The sequence below is a fragment of the Suncus etruscus genome, chromosome X (assembly GCF_024139225.1).
Source record: "Suncus etruscus isolate mSunEtr1 chromosome X, mSunEtr1.pri.cur, whole genome shotgun sequence".
Classification (NCBI taxonomy): Eukaryota; Metazoa; Chordata; class Mammalia; order Eulipotyphla; family Soricidae; genus Suncus; species Suncus etruscus.
The window spans coordinates 131826092-131844584 of record NC_064868.1 but is presented as its reverse complement, the minus strand read 5'-3'; the positions used below and the strand labels follow the sequence as shown (position 1 = coordinate 131844584).

The window sequence follows — 18493 nt, the reverse complement described above, 5'->3', positions numbered from 1 at the left end:
CTGTGCTCACTACCCTTTGTGGTAAGTTTCTTATCATGGGCTGGTCTTTCTGGCCTGCATTTTTATTGTCTCTGAGTATTATTACTATACTGTCTTTTATTTTTCTTAAATCCCACTGATGAGTAAAACTGTTCTGTGTATCTCTCCCTCTGACTCATTTCACTCAGCGTGATTGTCTCCATGTCCATCCATGTATTGGCAAATTTCATGACTTCATTTTTCCTAAAATCTGCATACTATTCCATTGTGCAGATGTACCAGTGTTTCTTTTGTCACTCTGTTGTCAGACACCTGGGTCTTTTCCAGATTCTGGCTATTGTAAATAGTGCTCTGCTGAACATGGGTTTATAGAGGGCATTTTTATATTGTGTTTTTATGTTCCTAAGGAATATCCCTAGTAGTGTTATTGCTGGATTATGTGGGAGCTCCATTTACAGTTCTTTGGGGAATATCTATATTGTATTTCAGAAAGGCTGAAGTAGAAGGCGAATACATATACTCCTTGCTTAACAACCAAATTGCATGTCGACTTGGTCGTTAAGCAAATTGGTCATTAAGTGAGGAAATGCATGTACTGTATACAGTAGTACAGTATATGCACAGTACTTGACAATACAGTATTCTGAATAAGTAAAATAATGAGAAAGATCAAACTGAAAACTTCCACTTATTTTAATTTGCCTAGGTTGTGTAATTTACTCACAGTACTGCAATATATTACAGAACATAAAGTTAGTAAAGTAGGTACATTAAAGCACCAAAAACCACAGTATAGGATCTTTCAGGCATTTTCTTCCAAAAAAGTCCAGTTTCATCCACATTGAAGATCTGTTCTGTACAGTAGCCACCTTGCTGTATGGTTTTATCAAATTGGTCAACAAATTTTTCTGCTGCTTCTACATCTGCACTTGATGCCTCACCACTGACACTCCGATTATGCAGGCTGAATCTTTGAGAAAATCGTTGAAACCATCCTTCACTTGCTGTAAAGGTTTCAGTTGATACTTCACCGCTGCATGTTTGCAAAGTCTCAAAGTGCCTTGGCTTGAATTATTGAAAGGCTCAATGGAATTTTGTTTTGAATCTGGTCATCAACCAGATAGCCAATAACTTCTCCATATCATGAATTAGGCCTTTCTGCTGTCTGGTTATTATGGCTTTAAAGCCTGTTGATGCTTTCACTGCCTCTTTTACTCTATCTTAATCCTTAAGGATTGTTGAAATGGTTGAATGTGCCAGCTGCAAGTCGTGTGCTATCTCACGGAATTTTTTTTGCCACTTTCATAATCCTTTATGATCTTCATTTTCTTCTCAAGATCAATAGCCTTCCTTTGTTTCTTGGCATTTTCTGATGAAGCCTTGCTTTTTCTTTTTGGAGTCATCTGGGGTAAACTACAATACAGAATAAGGTACCCAGATCATACACAACTTGTATGCTTGAAGAAAAAGCTTTATAAACAGTTACACTCTACTGTACATACTGTAATGTACTATATCTGTACTGTATATTGTCACACTACTGTGCTGTATTGTGTGGGCCTGAGAGAGATCCTGGACTTTATACAGTATAGTTGTATTGTATGTACAGTACAGTATAGCTGTTTATAACTTTTTTCTTTTCATCACAAAAAATAATTTACTGCTGAAATGTGAATACTGACCAGGAAAACAGCAGTACCGGACCTCAGAATAGTGTACATAAGCCATGAATGATGTTGAGATGCAGGGCCGCTACCATGTTCTAGCATGTATCATCGGTGAGATGGTCATACGTGTTATAGAGTTACAACCCTTAGGATGGACTTGGATGGTAGATGGAGGCCTTTGTTCTTAGGCCCCGGCCATGGTGGCTCCATCCCCCATTAACTGTTGGGTCAGCAACTGCATGTGGTCGCAGTGAAAATCAGGCTCACTCAGACAGTCTTCAGGGAGATAACATCTTTATTGGCCTTGGCCCACGTGTGTGGCCTATATCATAAAACTATTTAAGCATTCAGCCATTCTTAGCTTGCCCTGCATCTTAACTCCTTTCAGCCATCTTACCTCTGACCTCCATGCTGGCAAAGACCTTAATCCCTTGGGTCAAAACCCTTATCTAACCTTCCCAAGACCCCTCCCAGGAATGGGCGGGGTCTTGCAGGTAAGATACACATAGCTCCCCAAGACCCCTCCCAGGAAAGGGCTGGTCTCAGGTAGATACACCTAAATCCAGGGGGGAGTCACACGTGTGAGTGGTCGGAATGGTGAAGAGATGGTTATAAGTGTGAGCAGTAGCTAAAGAGGTAGGTCGTTAAGCGAGGAGTGTCTGTATTCTCACCAGCAGTGAATGAGTGTTCCTTTCTCCCTGAATCCATTCCAGCACTAGTTGTCCTAGGTCTTTGTGATGTGTGCCAGTCTCTGTGGTGTGGGATGATACCTCATTGTTGTTTTTATTTACATCTTCCTGATGATTAGTGATATGGAGCATTTTTATGTGCCTTTAGCTATCTATTTTTTCTTTGAAGAAATGTCTATACATTTTTTTCTCCCCATTTTTGATGGGGTTATATGTTTTTTTCTTGTTACGTTCTGTCAGTACCTTGAATATCTTAGATATTAAATTAGCTTCTTATCTGATGGGTATTGGATGAATAGTTTCTCCCATTCCTTGGGTGGCCAGCCTTTGTATCCCAGTCACTGTTTTCTTTGAAGTGCAAAAACTTCTCAGTTTAATATAGTCCCATTTGTTTATCTCTGCTCTCAATTGTTTGGACAGTAGTGTTTCCTCTTGAATGTTGTGTATGTAAATATTTTGGGGGATTACTATGTTGCTCACCCTAAACTGATTAGGTGATTGTGCCCTAGGGTGTGACCTGGCATTCTGCCCCCACCCTAGGGTCGGACCTGATTCTGCTTCCACCATTGGTTGGTATCTGATCCCACCACTGGGTGGTACCTGACTCTGGGGTGTAAGAGCAAGGGTCTGTGGAAGGCAGGGGCTTTTGCTGGCTGGAACTGAAGCTGAGTCTTTGGACTTCAGTTTTGTCCTCCGAATAAAGCAAATATTTCCATGAGCCTGACTGTCTGCGAGCTGTTTACCCGCCGTTTCACCTCAGAACCGTGGGCTAGACAGGGTGGCAGACGTGTGCTCCGAGCTGGAAGAAAAAGGCCTCATTCTCCATCCCACCATCAGTCAATCTCTTCAGGGGCTGACTTGCTACACTTGAAGATGTCTGTAGTCTCAATGTCAAGAAGTGTTTTGCCTATGTTTTCTTCTATATATCTTATAGTTTCGAGTCTGATATCAAGGTCTTTAATTCATTTAGTTTTGACCTTTGTGTATGGTATTAGATTGAGGTCTGAAATCAGTTTTTTGCATGTGGCTGATCAGTTAGTTGTCCCAACATCACTTGTTGAAGAGGCTTTCTTTGCTCTATTTTGCATTTCTTGCCTCTTAATCAAAGACTAATTTGGTATATATCTGGGACTCAGTCTCAGAATATGCAAGTCTATTCCATTTATCTGAGGGTCTGTCTTTATTCCAATACCATGCTGTTTTAATGTCTATTTATTTAAATAGTACAATTTAAAGTTTGAAATTTCCCACAATTTTTATTACAATTCATAATGTATTAGTTAATTATTTATTTTTAGATACTTGAATTAATTGTTCTGTTTTAGATTGTTTTGATCAAAAAACAAGCTAGTGATTTCAAATAGAAAACATTTTATTTCACGGATCACCAGACTGATGATGAAATATGAGTAATTTTGAGGAAAGAAACAGGCAACAACTTCAGCTTTATATTTTCCTTCTTCACAGTTTTCTCTGAAAACAATGATGATACTGCTGAGAATATATGGAACACAGAAGAAATTCCAGAAAAAGCAGAATTTGATGATCAGTGGGATGGCAGAGAACTTCCTGAGTAAGCCAAATGAAGCTAGGTGTTTAAGTTGAATGTGTAATGTGATACCATTTCTATTTTTTTACAAGCTTATAAAGTAAATTCTGCCACATAAACATAAGACTAGCATGACAAAATGAAAGCATGTCTATTTGATGTTTATTTTCTTTCTAGAACAGAAATAATAGAATATTAAGTTATTAGAAAACAACAATTAAAATATAATTATGTCCACTGAAACATTTTACTTAAGGACTGGAGATTTTATTTAAGGGCAGTGATAGGGCATTTGCCTTGCATGTCCAAATTTGATCTCTAGTAACACAAAATTATATTGTTATTTTTAAAGTTAAATGACTGCCCCAGAGGTAGGCATGGGGAAGGGTGGTGCACATTTTAAGACTGACACTCAATCATGAACAACTTTGTAACACAATGTTTAAATAAAAGAAAATATATATTCTTATTTTTATATTTAATGTCTGTTGTATAATATGTAACTAGAAGTGGGGAACGTAACACATTACAAGCATTTATATCAACTAAATTATGATACCATGTTTATGTGTCAAATATCTGATTTTAATTGTGTTTTACAATTTAACTTAAAAGGCTTTTGCCCTTCAATTATCAATAACTCACCGAAATCATTTACTAGTTATTTTAAGATTATGTTGAATAACTTGAATGCAGAATTAAAGTCTCGTTTTGAGGATTTTTTCTTTCATATATAAGATGAATGGCAAATTTGCAATTTAGAATTATCAGAAAGGCCCTTAATTATTATAAAATAAATTACACAAACTTTTTAAAAACAAAGTATGATTTGCAGTCATAATTTATCATAATTGTGATAATTAATGAGATAATTCATGGTTGGTGCACATGCCTTTTATTCAGGACCCTCAAGTTTGAACCCCAGTAACTGATGGTCCCCAACATGGCCAAGAGTAATACTCAAGCACTGAGCTGGGAGTAGCCTCCAAGCACTTCAAGGTGTTGTCCCACCAAACAAGCAATAGATAAATTATTAAAATATACTTTACACATTAAAGAAACAAAATAAGTTAAATATAATTAATGGATAAATAAACTAAGTTTTAAATGCATATTTTACTACATATTTTACAGTATAATCTTCATTAAGTAATTGAAAACAGAGGTAATATTTATGAACTGGTACACTTTATAAATTCTCAGAGCTGGGGCCAGAGCGATAGCACAGTGGTAGGGCATTTGCCTTGCACACGGCTGATCCGGGACCAACCCAGGTTTGATCCCCAGCATCCCTATGAGATGAGCCTGGCAGGAGGGATTTCTGAACACAGATCCAGGAGTAACCCCTGGAGCACTGTTGGGTGTGGCCCCCACAAACCAAAAATTTTCAATAAATAAAAAGAAATAAATTCTCAGAGCTTTCCCTGTCAAGAGATTTGACAACTTGTCTGACTCTGAGAAAGAAAAAGAAAGGAAGGAAGGAAGGAAGGAAGGAAGGAAGGAAGGAAGGAAGGAAGGAAGGAAGGATAGAAAGAAGGAAGGAAGGAGGAAGTAAGGAAGGATAGAAAGAAAGAAAGAAAGAAGGAAGGATAGAAAGAAAGAAAGAAAGAAGAAAGAAAGAAAGAAAGAAAGAAAGAAAGAAAGAAAGAAAGAAAGAAAGAAAGAAAGAAAGAAAGAAAGAAAGAAAGGAAGGCAGGAAGAAAGAAAGAAAGAAACGAGAGAAAGAAAGAAGAAAGAAAGAACAAGAAAGAAAGGAAGGAAGGAAGAAAGAAGAAAAAAGAAAGGTGTACAGCAATAAGAAAATTTGTGAAAACTATTGTATCTTGCAGTGAGGTCATCAAGTCTTTGTCAGAAGTTTTACTAAGCTTTTTTGTTAATAGTTGATTGTTCTATTACTTCTTTTGTTTCTGTACAATAGGTGTTTTCAAATACACATTGGCATCTAAATTAGTGTGTTTCTACTGACAGTATTAAATTTTTTACGGTATTAAAATTTTTGGTATATCGCGTGATCACAATAATTCCAAACCACTTTGGCTGATACTGTGGCTTTTATGAGGCATGTTTTTGGCAGTCAGGCCTTTCAGTCAGGTCTTTTCAGTCAGGCAGGTGGAGGGTGAGTGCACTCACTCAAGAAAGTCCTGCTGATGTCAGCTGTTTTGGTTTATTTGGTATCTCTGCAGAGAACTGTAGTTGAGTGGTGAAGATGTCCATTGGCAAATGGTGATTTGTGTGGTGAGTGCAGCTGACATGGCATTATAGCATAGGTAGGGAGGAGACTTGGCCCACATCTCCTCCCCAAACTGCCAGGTTTAGCTTCCTGGCCAGTGTATCCAAATATTTTTTTTGGTTTATATCTCTTTCGAGAATAGATTGAGTCTATGGAGTTGGCCTGATGCAGACTTGGTGTCTGCATTCTGGGCACCGTTTCCTTTTTTTTTTTTTAAGTCATTGCTTCTACATTTGTTCTGAAAATAGAAGCAGTGGGAGACAGCAATGAATGTCAAAATTATTCATTAATTAATTAATGTAGAAAGAAGTAAATTTTAAAATATTATACTTAAATGCTTGCTTATTATATTCTATGTAAAATATAAAACACATTGTATCTAGGTTCTATAAACTATTTGGTTCCTCACTCCTAGATTTCAGTGCAAAGAAAGATTTGTGTATAATCATTTATATATGGTGAAATGCTAGGAAAATATTCGTTTGAACTAACATTCCATAAGAGTAGATTCTAAAAACAACAACGTATTTGTGTTAACTGTACTGCCAGAGTTTTTGTTGTAGAATTCTAGAAGTGGAAGAAAAAGAGTTCTGTTTGTTCAAAGTCACCCTGTCCCAAAACTTGTTAGATTATAATTTGTCTATTTTTTCCCAAAACAAAGACCTTCCCCTGCTTCCTGCCCCTCCTTTACCTACCCCGCTTTCTATGTAAAAGGCCTATTTAGACAGGATCATCTCAAGATGGGGCTTTTGTCTGTCACACTCTACCTTTCCCTGCCCAGTTGTGGATTGAGCTAGTTAGTAAAGAGAGGAGGTTTAGTGGGCTCTGTAGCATAAAGTTGAAACACACACACAACACACACACAAACACACACAAACACGCTCGAACACATTTTTCACTCTGATGCTGCTTAGCTTGGTTTATTTAGTGTGGCAACTCTACCCCAGAGCCGGTCTCTCAGGATGGATTACAGCAAATGGACCCTTACAATAAATTGTACATATATTGAAGATGAGATTCCATGAGTTTTGTAACTTAATATCAAAGAATTAATGAGAAACCTGGATCTTATACTTTATTCTGTAGTTTGAACTTAAAGGGGGGCTTGTTTACATTTATCAAACCCCACATTTTAGGCACAGGATTATTCTGGAAATTTTACTCCAGGAATTTACATTTTACTCCAGGAAAGGGAATTCTTTTGTCTTTTTTACTAGAATCTTATTATACTTTTATTAGAAGTTCTAGCAATACATTTTTATTTGTATAATTCTAAAGAAGCTTTATTTTATAAACAAAACCATAGTCAGTATTAAAGATCATTTTGACTAAATTTCTGAGATGTTGATTCCTTTGTGTTTTGCTATATGTTTTTGAAACTGCAAGTGTGGGAGTAATTTTGAGGGGTCTCAGCTTGCAGTTTCACACAAGAAATCAGTCACAGGAGAAATGCATTTTCAGCTAGGGGTTGTGAGCAGCTTCTTGTATCTTACTGAGTCAACCAGGCTTCTTCTTTTTTTTAATAATTTTATTGTAACCAAAGTGAATAACAAATCTTTCACAGAAATATTTAAGGTACATAGTGACAATGAATCAGGGCCATTCCCACCACCAGCGTTGTTCTCCCTCCACCTCTTTCCTAGCATGTGTTCCATATCTCACTCCTTTGTCCCCTTCCCCCCAACTGCTAGTGTAACTATTCCCCTCTGTGTAGAGCTTGTTGTATGCATTCCGTTGTTGTTGACTTTGGGTTTGGTGTTTAAGTCTGATCATTTTTTATTTCCACTCAATGTCCATACGGCTGTTTGGTCCTGGTACCATTCATTTTTATTTTCCCCCTCAATTCATGAGGCAGACAAGATGATAAAAAAAGAAAACATAGGCATTCCCCTGGAGCCGCTCCACGTGGGTGCATGGAGACCTCCGCACACGCCAGCCTGCGTGCCTGTCCCCAGAGTGAGTGCAGTGCCCTGAGGCAGCTCCACCTGGGCATAGGGACCCCCATGTTCGCGACCTCCTGCGCCAGTGCCCAGGGTGAGTGCATTCCCCTGGGGCAGCTCCACGTGGGCACATGGAGACCTCTGTGCCCACCAACCTGCGTGCCTTTCCCAGAGTGAGGGCAGTGCCCTGAGGAAGCTCCACCTGGGCATAGGGACCCCCACGTTCACGACCCCCACGCCGGTGCACAGGGTGAGTGCATTCCCCTGGGGCCGCTCCACGTAGATGCACGGAGACCTCCGCACATGCCATCCTGCGTGCCTGTCCCCAGAGTGAGTACAGTGCCCTGAGGCAGCTCCACCTGGGCATAGGGACCCCGCTCCATGTGGGCGCATGGAGACCTCCGTGCCTGCCAGCCTGTATGCCTGTCCCCAGAGTGAGTGCAGTGCCCTGAGGCCGCTCCACCTGGGCATAGGAACCCCCACATCCTTGACCCCCGCACCGGTGCCCAGGGTGAGTGCATTCCCCTGGGGCCACTCCACATGGGCACACGGAGACCTCCATGCCCGCCAGCCTGCATGCACAGAGACCCCATTACCCACCGCCTCACTCCCCTGTCCCCAGAGATCACCCCCACTCGACCCAAGCTTAGACAGAGGAGGGCAGTTCCCTGGCACATAGCCGGCCAGAGTCACCTGCGCCAGACCCACTCTGTGCCACTGGGACAGGCTAGGACCAATAGACTGGGTGAGCTGGGGCCTGCCACCTGGACCTTTGGCTAACCTAGAGCAGCCTACCCCCCTGATCCCCAGAGTGGACCTGAGACTCCCCAAAGGCTGAGGGCAGCTACCGGGTGGGTTTGGCTAAGGGAATTTCTTCTGCTGAGGCTCGGAGGGGGCAGAGCTTCATTGAGTCCCAGATAGGGGAGGGAGCAGAAAGCTAGGCTAAACAGCACCCGCAAACATTGTGGCCAGGAGCAGAACTGCACCGGCTGACAGGAATAAAGAGAAGGAAATTGACCAGACCCACTGAAGGAAGGTTCACTTCCAGGTAGTAGAGGAGGGCAGAAAGAGCTAGACTCAACAGTGCCCTCCACCATTGTGGCCAGAAGAGGACCAGCACTAGCTGACAACAAAAGGGCAAAGCAATGAATCAGGCCACATAAAGAGCACAGGAGGAGCCAAACCTCAGCAAGCTCACCCAACAGTCCCTCTAGAACCACTCTTCCACACCACAGTAGATCAAAACAGGCTGAATTTAGAAGGCACAGCACTCCAAAGCACACCAATAAATGCAAAGAAATATGGGTAAATCAAGGAAAACCCTGACATCTGGAGATACGGAGACAAACCCTAGCAAGTTTCCAAGTCGGCCAAAATGCACAGATCCATGGGAAGATGACCTAAAAGCAGCAATGAGGAAGGAAATGCAAGAATTGATAAAAGAAATGAAAGAAACGCTAGTTACCAAGTATAAGAAATCTATGGATGAACGAATCAGCCAAATTAAAGAAGAAATGTTAAAGAACATGAAAGATTCCATACAAAAAGAATTGAAGGAATTAAAAGACAAAGTAACAGGACTTACGAGCAGAAACACAGAGTTGGAGAAGCACATTGAAGAACTCGAAGGAAAACTGCAAACAAAAAAGGATCAACAAACCAACAAAGAAATAAAAGGCAAAGAACTGGAAGGAAAAGTCCAGGACAAAAGAAACAATCTAAGAATTGTGGGTATATCAGAAGGGGAGGAAGTAGGGAAAGGGGAAGAACAAGTAGTCAGGGAGATATTAGCAGAGAACATCCCCACCCTCTGGAAAGAAACTTCAATGCTAATCCAGAAGTGAAAAGAGTCCCTAATAAAATAATATAATAAAATAAAATAAAATAATGAACCAACACCAAGACATATAGTAATTCATATGGCAAAAAACAAAGAGAAAGAGGAACTTAAAGCAATTAAGGGAGAAAAAAACCCTCAAGTACAAAGGAAGGGACATAAGAATCAAACCAGATCTCCCATTCGAAATAATTCAAGCAAGAAGACAGTGGAATGACATATTTAAACGACTGAATGAAAGAAATTTCCAACCTAGTGTCCAATGCCCAGCAAAACTATCATTCATATGGGAGGACAGACTAAAAACATTCTCAAACAAGAACGAACTTGAACTATTTGTGCAAACAAAACCGATCCTAAATGACCTACTCAGAGACGAATTACACAATCCAAACCCCCGATTGTAACAAAAACCACCCTACACAACACAACTGAACAACAGTCCTCTCTGTCAATAATCTCCCTAAATGTTAACGGACTAAACTGTCCAATTAAAAGACACATAGTAGAGAATTGGATTAGGAAAAATAAACCAGACTTCTGCTGTCTGCAAGAAACACACCTACAACTACAGGATAAGTACAGGCTTAGAAATAAAAGGATGGAAAGTAATTATTCAGGCCAATGGAAAACAAAAAAGAGCAGGGACAGACATTCTTATATCAGACCAAATTGCATTCAACCTCAATAAAGTGATCAGAGACAAAGAGGGTTACTACTTACTGATCAGGGGAACATTAGATCAAGAAACACTACCCCTGGTCAATATCTATGCACCTAATGTAGAGTCAGCAAAATATGTGAGGCAACTGCTTGGAAACCTGGAGAAACACATGAAGGGAAATGTGATAATAGTAGGGCACCTCAATACTCCACTATCACCAGTGGACAGATCCACCAAACAGACAAAGAGCAAAGAAATAAGAGCTCTAAATGAAATATTAGAAGATTTAGAGCTAATAGACTTATATAGAGCCCTCCATCCCCAGAAAGCAGAATACACATTCTTCTCAAGCCCACATGGAACCTTCTCCAGAATAGACCATGTCTTAGAAAGAAAAGAAAGAGAAAATGAAGAAGAAAAAAGAAAAAGAAAAAAGAAAGAAAGAAAACGAAGGAAGGTGTGCTGGTGTGATAGTTTTGTGCTTCCTTTTTTATTTATTATTTATTTATTTATTTATTTTGCATAGGCACAGCAAGTATTGGGGCAGGCTTCTTTTTCTGCTGCTTCCCCTTGCCATATTTATTAGCCACGTTTAACATAAGTCACCTGAGGGTCAGAGTTGATGTAATTAAAGTTACTTATGCTAATTAACTCAGAAAAGGTGAAAGAGAAAAGTAAAGTGATTTTAAAGGTGTATGACAACAGGAAGTATTTAATTGTTCTTTTTTTTTGCAATACTATGTCCTCATAAGTTTAGAGTTTTATATTTTGTGAAAGTAAATTGCTTTCATTTGAGAATCTATAATAGTAACCTTTTTTTTTCAGGTATGAGTTTGTATTTAAGCAACAGGTGGGAACTGAGGACCTGTTCCTTGGATTTACCAGGAAGGATTCCTCAACAGCTTGTTGTGAAAATCTCGTGGTATGCCTTTTTTCTGTTTTTATATGATTATGATAGCTAAACAGACCGTTTATATAGATATTCATATAGTCAAGATTTAAACTCTTAAAATGATGATTGCCAGACTGAGATAGCGCAAGTGCTAGAAGACACAAGGTTCTGAGTTTCACCCCAGCATTGCATGACCCCTACCCTCTGAACACTGCTGGGAATGACCCACATAAAAAGTAGTTTAGTTACTATGTTGCAAATATTGGAGAAATACTGGGAAGCAGTTTAAAATGGATAAATATAAACAAAGTAAGTTTATATATGGGTAAGTTTTTATAAATAAACATAAAAGGCATGAAATAAAGTCATGTTAAAACTTCCAATTTCTTTCATTATGTTTCCAGAAGATCTGTTCAGTTACAGTTGTCTCATTCAGACGTCTGGAATTAGAGATCTTGGTTGTTGCACAGATCATAGGCCAAAGTCTAGACTAGGGCTTTTTTTTATTGGCCCAAGGATAAGTTCTGCTCAGTCATGGTTGTCACAGTCAATCTTCTGTAGAAGCAATCTTGGCTTTTGCATAGGTCAAAGGATGACAAGTCTTCTGCCTTCATCCTATTGTTAGATGGTGAGGTAAGAAAACCTGCTCTTAGATCAAGTTGTTGCCAATTCCTCATTATCAGGATATCATCTCAAAATTGGCGCATGTTTGGTGTCAGAGCAGTATTAAGAATGTCCCAGAGGGAGTTTGGTTCCTGGAGCTGTTGTGGAGAACTGTGTCAGTTCTATGTCTGAGATCTAGGGATCTGGTTGGACGGTCGCTGTCTATACAACTGGAGTCCAAGTTGGGTCCACATGACATATGTTCAAGGTGGGAGGCACCCCTGTATGAAAGACTATCCTAGGCTGCATCCTAGGATCAGTGCAAAAGCTAAGACCACCAACTACAGAAGACTGATTAAAACAACAGTGATGGAACAGAACTTCTAGAACTGTAAAGAAAGACTTCATCAAAGAATGGATTCTTTGTTCGGTGTAGATACCAAGATCTCTAGATACAGAGGTCAGATTTCATAATCCATGACGGAGCAGAAATTTTCTATACACCAAATGAACATGTATGGAGTCTATAGTTATCCCCATGACAGTATACTTCAAGGGTGGAGAAACCCTGTATCTCTTAGGCGAAGGGAATTCCCTTTCTAATTTCCCCAATATTTACTGTGCCTATGCAGGAACAACAAAAAAAAAGCAGCACAAAATATTTTTTTTTGGATTTGTTACTGTTGTGCTGTTTGTTACTGTTGTGCTGTTGTACTGTTGTTGTTTTCCTTTTTTGTGCTTTGTTTTGGTTTTATTCTTTTAAGACAGTGGTTATTGTGTAGTGGTTGTCTTTATTGCTGTGGTGCTTTTTGGATTTTTTGTTGGCTCATTCTTTTTGTATTGTTGTGTTTCTCTTCCATGTCCCCTTTCTTCTCCCAAATTAATATTTATATCCTCTAGAAGGACTCCACCAATTTTTTGCTTGTTTGATTATTTACCCCATTTTATTATTTTCTTTTCTTCAAACAGAACCATATAACTTGAACCTTCTTGTTCTGCCTCTCAAATTGACAGGGAAATAATGGAGGGTACCAAGACCAAACAGTTGTATGATCACTAAGCAGTAATAAAAATGATCGAACTTAAACACCTAACCCAAAGCCAATGACAACAGAATTGATACCCAGTCTACAACAAGCTAGACACAGAGGGGACCACTTATACTAGCAGCCCGAGGGGTAAGGGAGGGGGATATGGGATGCATGTTGGGGATGGGATGGTGGGAGGACAACTTTGGTGGTGGGAATTCCTTTTATTCAATATCAATATATACCTAAAATATTACTGTGAAAGATATGTAAACCACTTTGGTGACAATAAAAATTATTATTATAAATAAAAAAACCTTCCAATTTCAAGGTGGTTAGAGTGTGGTGTTAGGATTATGTACAGAAAAACTTACCATTAAAATACTGTCAACGATCATAATGAAATCAATAAAAAATAAGTATTTTCAATCCAATTGGAATGAATTATTTCTTTCATCCTAGTTAATTCCCATGGATGCCTTTATATTAATCATTAACTTTTTTTTAGTCCACATATTTTTTTATTTAAACACGTTGATTACATACATGATTGTGTTTGGGTTTCAGTCATAAAAGGAACACCACCCATCACCAGTGCAACATTCCCATCACCCATGTCCCAAATCTCCCTCCTCCCCACCCGACCCCTGCCTGTACTATAAACAGGCTCTGCATTTCCCTCATACATTCTCAATATTAGGACAGTTATTAGGACAGTTACAATATTAGTAGTTATTTCTCTAACTAAACTCATCACTCTTTGTGGTGAGCTTCCTAAGGTGAGCTGGAACTTCCAGCTCTTTTCTCTTTTGTGTCTGAAATTTATTATTGCAAGAATGTCTTTCATTTTTCTTAAAACCCATAGATGAGTGAGACCATTCTGCGTTTTTTTCTCTCTCTCTCTGACTTATTTCACTCAGCATAATAGATTCTGTGTACATCCATGTATAGGAAAATTTCATGACTTCATCTCTCCTGACAGCTGCATAATATTCCATTGTGTATATGTACCACAGTTTCTTTAGCCATTCGTCTGTTGAAGGGTATCTTGGTTGTTTCCAGAGTCTTGCTATGGTAAATAGTGCTGCAATGAATATAGGTGTAAGGAAGGGATTTTTGTATTGTATTTTTGTGTTCTTAGGGTATATTCCTAGGAGTGGTATAGCTGGGGCGTATGGGAGCTCGATTTCCAGTTTTTGGAGGAATCTCCATATTGCTTTCCATAAAGGTTGAACTAGACGGCATTCCCACCAGCAGTGGATAAGGGTTCCTTTCTCTCCACATCCCCGCCAGCACTGTTTGTTCTCATTCTTTGTGATGTGTGCCATTCTCTGTGGTGTGAGGTGGTATCTCATTGTTGTTTTGATTTGCATCTCCCTGATGATTAGTGATGTGGAGCATTTCTTCATGTGTCTTTTGACCATTTGTATTTCTTCTTTGTCAAAGTGTCTGTTCATTTCCTCTCCCCATTTTTTCATGGGATTAGATGTTTTTTTCTTGTAAATTTCTGTCAGTGCCTTGTATATTTTGGAGATTAGCCCCTTGTCTGATGGGTATTGGGTGAATAGTTTCTCCCACTCAGTGGGTGGCTCTTGTATTCTGGGCACTATTTCCTTTGAGGTGCAGAAGCTTCTCAACTTAATATATTCCCATCTGTTAATCTCTGCTTTCACTTGCTTGGAGAGTGCAGTTTCCTCCTTGAAGATGCCTGTAGTCTCAATGTCCTAGAGAGTTTTGCCTATGTGTTGTTCTATATATCTTATGGCTTGGGGTCTGATATCGAGGTCTTTAGTCCATTTGAATTTTACCTTCGTACATGATGTTAGCTGGGGGTCTAAGTTTAATTTTTTGCAAGTGGCTAGCCAGTTGTGCCAACACCACTTGTTGAAGAGGCTTTCCTTGCTCCATTTAGGATTTCCAGCTCCTTTATCAAAAATTAGGTGATTGTATGTCTGGGGAACATTTTCTGAGTATTCAAGCCTATTCCACTGATCTGAGGGTCTGTCCTTATTCCAATACCATGCTGTTTTGATAACTATTGCTTTGTAGTAAAGTTTAAAGTTGGGGAAAGTATTCTTTTTCCCAATGATTGCTGTAGCTATTCTAGGGTATTTATTGTGCCAAACAAATTTCAAAAGTGCCTGATCCACTTCTTTGAAGAATGTCATGGGTATCTTTAGAGGGATAGCGTTGAATCTGTATAATGCCTTGGGGAGTATTGCCATTTTGATGATGTTAATCCTGCCAATCCATGAGCAGGGTATGTGTTTCCATTTCCGTGTGTCCTCTCTTATTTCTTGGAGCAGAGTTTTATAGTTTTCTTTGTATAGGTCCTTCACATTTTTAGTCAAGTTGATTCCAAGATATTTGAGTTTGTGTGGCACTATTGTGAATGGGGTTGTTTTCTTAATGTCCATTTCTTCCTTATTACTACTGGTGTATAGAAAGGCCATTGATTTTTTTGTGTTAATTTTGTAGCCTGCCACCTTGCTATATGAGTCTATTGTTTCTAGAAGCTTTTTGGTAGAGTCTTTAGGGTTTTCTAAGTAGAGCATCATGTCATCTGCAAACAGTGAGAGCTTGACTTCTTCCTTTCCTATCTGGATTCCCTTGATATCTTTTTCTTGCCTAATCGCTATAGCAAGTACTTCCAGTGCTATGTTGAATAGGAGTGGTGAGAGAGGACAGCCTTGTCTTGTGCCAGAATTTAGAGGGAAGGCTTTTAGTTTTTCTCCATTGAGGATAATATTTGCCACTGGCTTGTGGTAGATGGCCTTAACTATATTGATAAAGGTTCCTTCCATTCCCATCTTGCTGAGAGTTTTGATCAAGAATGGGTGTTGGACCTTATCAAATGCTTTCTCTGCATCTATTGATATGATCATGTGGTTTTTATTTTTCTTGTTGTTGATGTTGTGTATTATGTCGATAGACTTACGGATGTTAAACCATCTTTGCATTCCTGGGATGAAACCTACTTGATCGTACTGGATGATCTTCTTAATGAGGTATTGAATCCTATTTGCCAGGATTTTGTTGAGGATCTTTGCATCTGCATTCATCAGCGATATTGGTCTGTAATTTTCTTTTTTCGTAGCATCTCTGTCTGGTTTAGGTATCAGGGTGATGTTGGCTTCATAAAAGCTATTTGGGAGTGTTTCCATTTTCAATTTCATGAAAGAGTCTTGCCAGGATTGGTAGTAGTTCCTCTTGGAAAGTTTGAAAGAATTCATTAGTGAATCCATCTGGGCCTGGGCTTTTGTTTTTGGGCAGACTTTTGATTACCATTTTTATTTCATCAATGGTGATGGGGGTGTTTAGATATGCTACATCCTCTTCTTTCAACCATGGAAGATTATAAGAGTCCAAGAATTTATCTATTTCTTCCAGGTTCTCATTTTTAGTGGCATAGAGTTTTTCAAAGTAGTTTCTGATTACCCTTTGAATCTCTGTCATATCAGTAGTGATCTCTCCTTTTTCATTCCTAATACGAGTTATCAAGTTTCTCTCTCTCTCTTTCTTTGTTAGGTTTGCCAGTGGTCTATCAATCTTGTTTATTTTTTCAAAGAACCAACTTCTGCTTTCGTTGATCTTTCGGACTGTTTTTTGGGTTTCCACTTCGTTGATTTCTGCTCTCAGCTTTGTTATTTTCTTCTGTCTTCCTATTTTTGGGTCCTTTTGTTTAGTACTTTCTAGTTCTATTAGCTGTGTCATTAAGCTACTCAGGTAAGCTTCTTCTTTCCTGATGTGTGCTTGCAAAGCTATAAATTTTCCTCTCAGTACTGCTTTTGCTGTGTCCCATAAGTTCTGATAGTTTGTGTCTTTATTGTCATTTGTTTCCAGGAACCTTTTGATTTCCTCCTTGATTTCATCTCGGACCCACTGGTTATTGATTATGAGGTTGTTTAACTTCCAGGTGTTAAAGTTTTTCTTCTGAGTCCCTTTGGAATTCACAAATAATTTCAGAGCCTTGTGGTCAGCGAAGGTAGCCTGCAAAATTTCTATCCTCTTGATATTATGGATGTATGTTTTATGTGCCAGCATGTAGTCTATCCTGGAGAATGTCCCATGTACATTGGAGAAGAATGTGTATCCAGGTTTCTGGGGATGGAGTGTCCTATATATATCCACTAGACCTCTTTCTTCCATTTCTCTCCTCAGGTCTAGTATATTCTCTTTGGGTTTCAGTCTGGTTGACCTATCCAGTGTTGACAAAGCAGTGTTGAGGTCCCCCACAATTATTGTGTTCTTATTGATATTGTTTTTCAGATTTGTCAACAGTTGTTTTAAATATTTTGCTGGCCCCTCATTTGGTGCATATATGTTTAGGAGAGTTATTTCTTCCTGCTCTACATACCCCTTGATTAATATAAAATGTCCATCTTTGTCCCTTACAACCTTCATGAGTATAAAGTTTGCATTATCTGATATTAGTATGGCCACTCCAGCTTTTTTATGGGTGTTGTTTGCTTGGATAAGTTTTCTCCAGCCTTTTATTTTGAGTCTATGTTTGTTCTGACTATTCAGGTGCGTTTCTTGTAGGCAGCAGAAAGTTGGGTTGAGTTTTTTAATCCATTTAGCCACTCTGTGTCTTTAACTGGTGCATTTAGTCCATTGACGTTGAGAGAAAGAATTGTCCTGGGATTTAATGCCATCTTTATATCGAAATTTGGTGTGTCTTTTGGTTAGGCTTGTTTTAAATTAGGTCTTTCAGTTTTTCTCTTAAGACTGGTTTTGAGTCTATAAAGTTTCTGAGCTGTTTTTTGTCTGTGAAGCCATGTATTCTTCCGTCAAACCGGAAAGTGACTTTTGCTGGGTACAGTATTCTAGGTGAAGCATTCATTTCATTCAGTCTTGTCACAATATCCCACCACTGCTTTCTGGCATTGAGTGTTTCTGGTGACAGGTCTGCTGTAAATCTCAAGGATGCTTGCTTGAATGTAATTTCCCCTTTTGATCTTGCTGTTTTCAGAATTCTGTCTCTATCTGTGGGATTTGTCATTGTGACTAGGATGTGTCTTGGGGTGGTTTTTCTGGGGTCTCTTTTGGTTGGTACTCTTCGAGCATGCAGGATTTGATCACATATATTCTTTAGCTCTGGAAGTTTCTCTTTAATGATGTTCTTAACCGTTGATTCTTCCTGGAAATTTTCTTCCTCGGTCTCTGGGACTCCAATGATTCTTAAGTTGTTTCTGTTGATCTTATCATAGACTTCTATTTTCATCTGTTCCCATTCTTTGACTAATTTTTCCATTGTCTGTTCATTTGCTTTAAGTTTTTTTCCAATTTCTCCTGCTGTATGGAATTGTTATGTATCTCATCTTCCACAGCACCAAGTCTATTCTCAGCTTCTGATACCCTGTCCCAGAGCTTATCCATTTTGTCATTCACTTCGTTTACTGATTTTTTCAGGCC

The 18493-nt window shown here is 39.1% G+C and overlaps 1 protein-coding gene across 1 annotated transcript in view; it reads left to right on the top strand.

Annotated features, from left to right (window-relative positions):
* Nucleotides 1-18493, top strand: part of DNAAF6 (dynein axonemal assembly factor 6) — a 91965-nt gene that overhangs the window by 25554 nt on the left and 47918 nt on the right. The window contains exons 3-4 of the mRNA XM_049767623.1: nt 3803-3908; nt 11381-11477. Coding sequence (XP_049623580.1) covers nt 3803-3908; nt 11381-11477 — 203 coding nt within the window. The remainder of the gene's footprint in view (nt 1-3802; nt 3909-11380; nt 11478-18493) is intronic.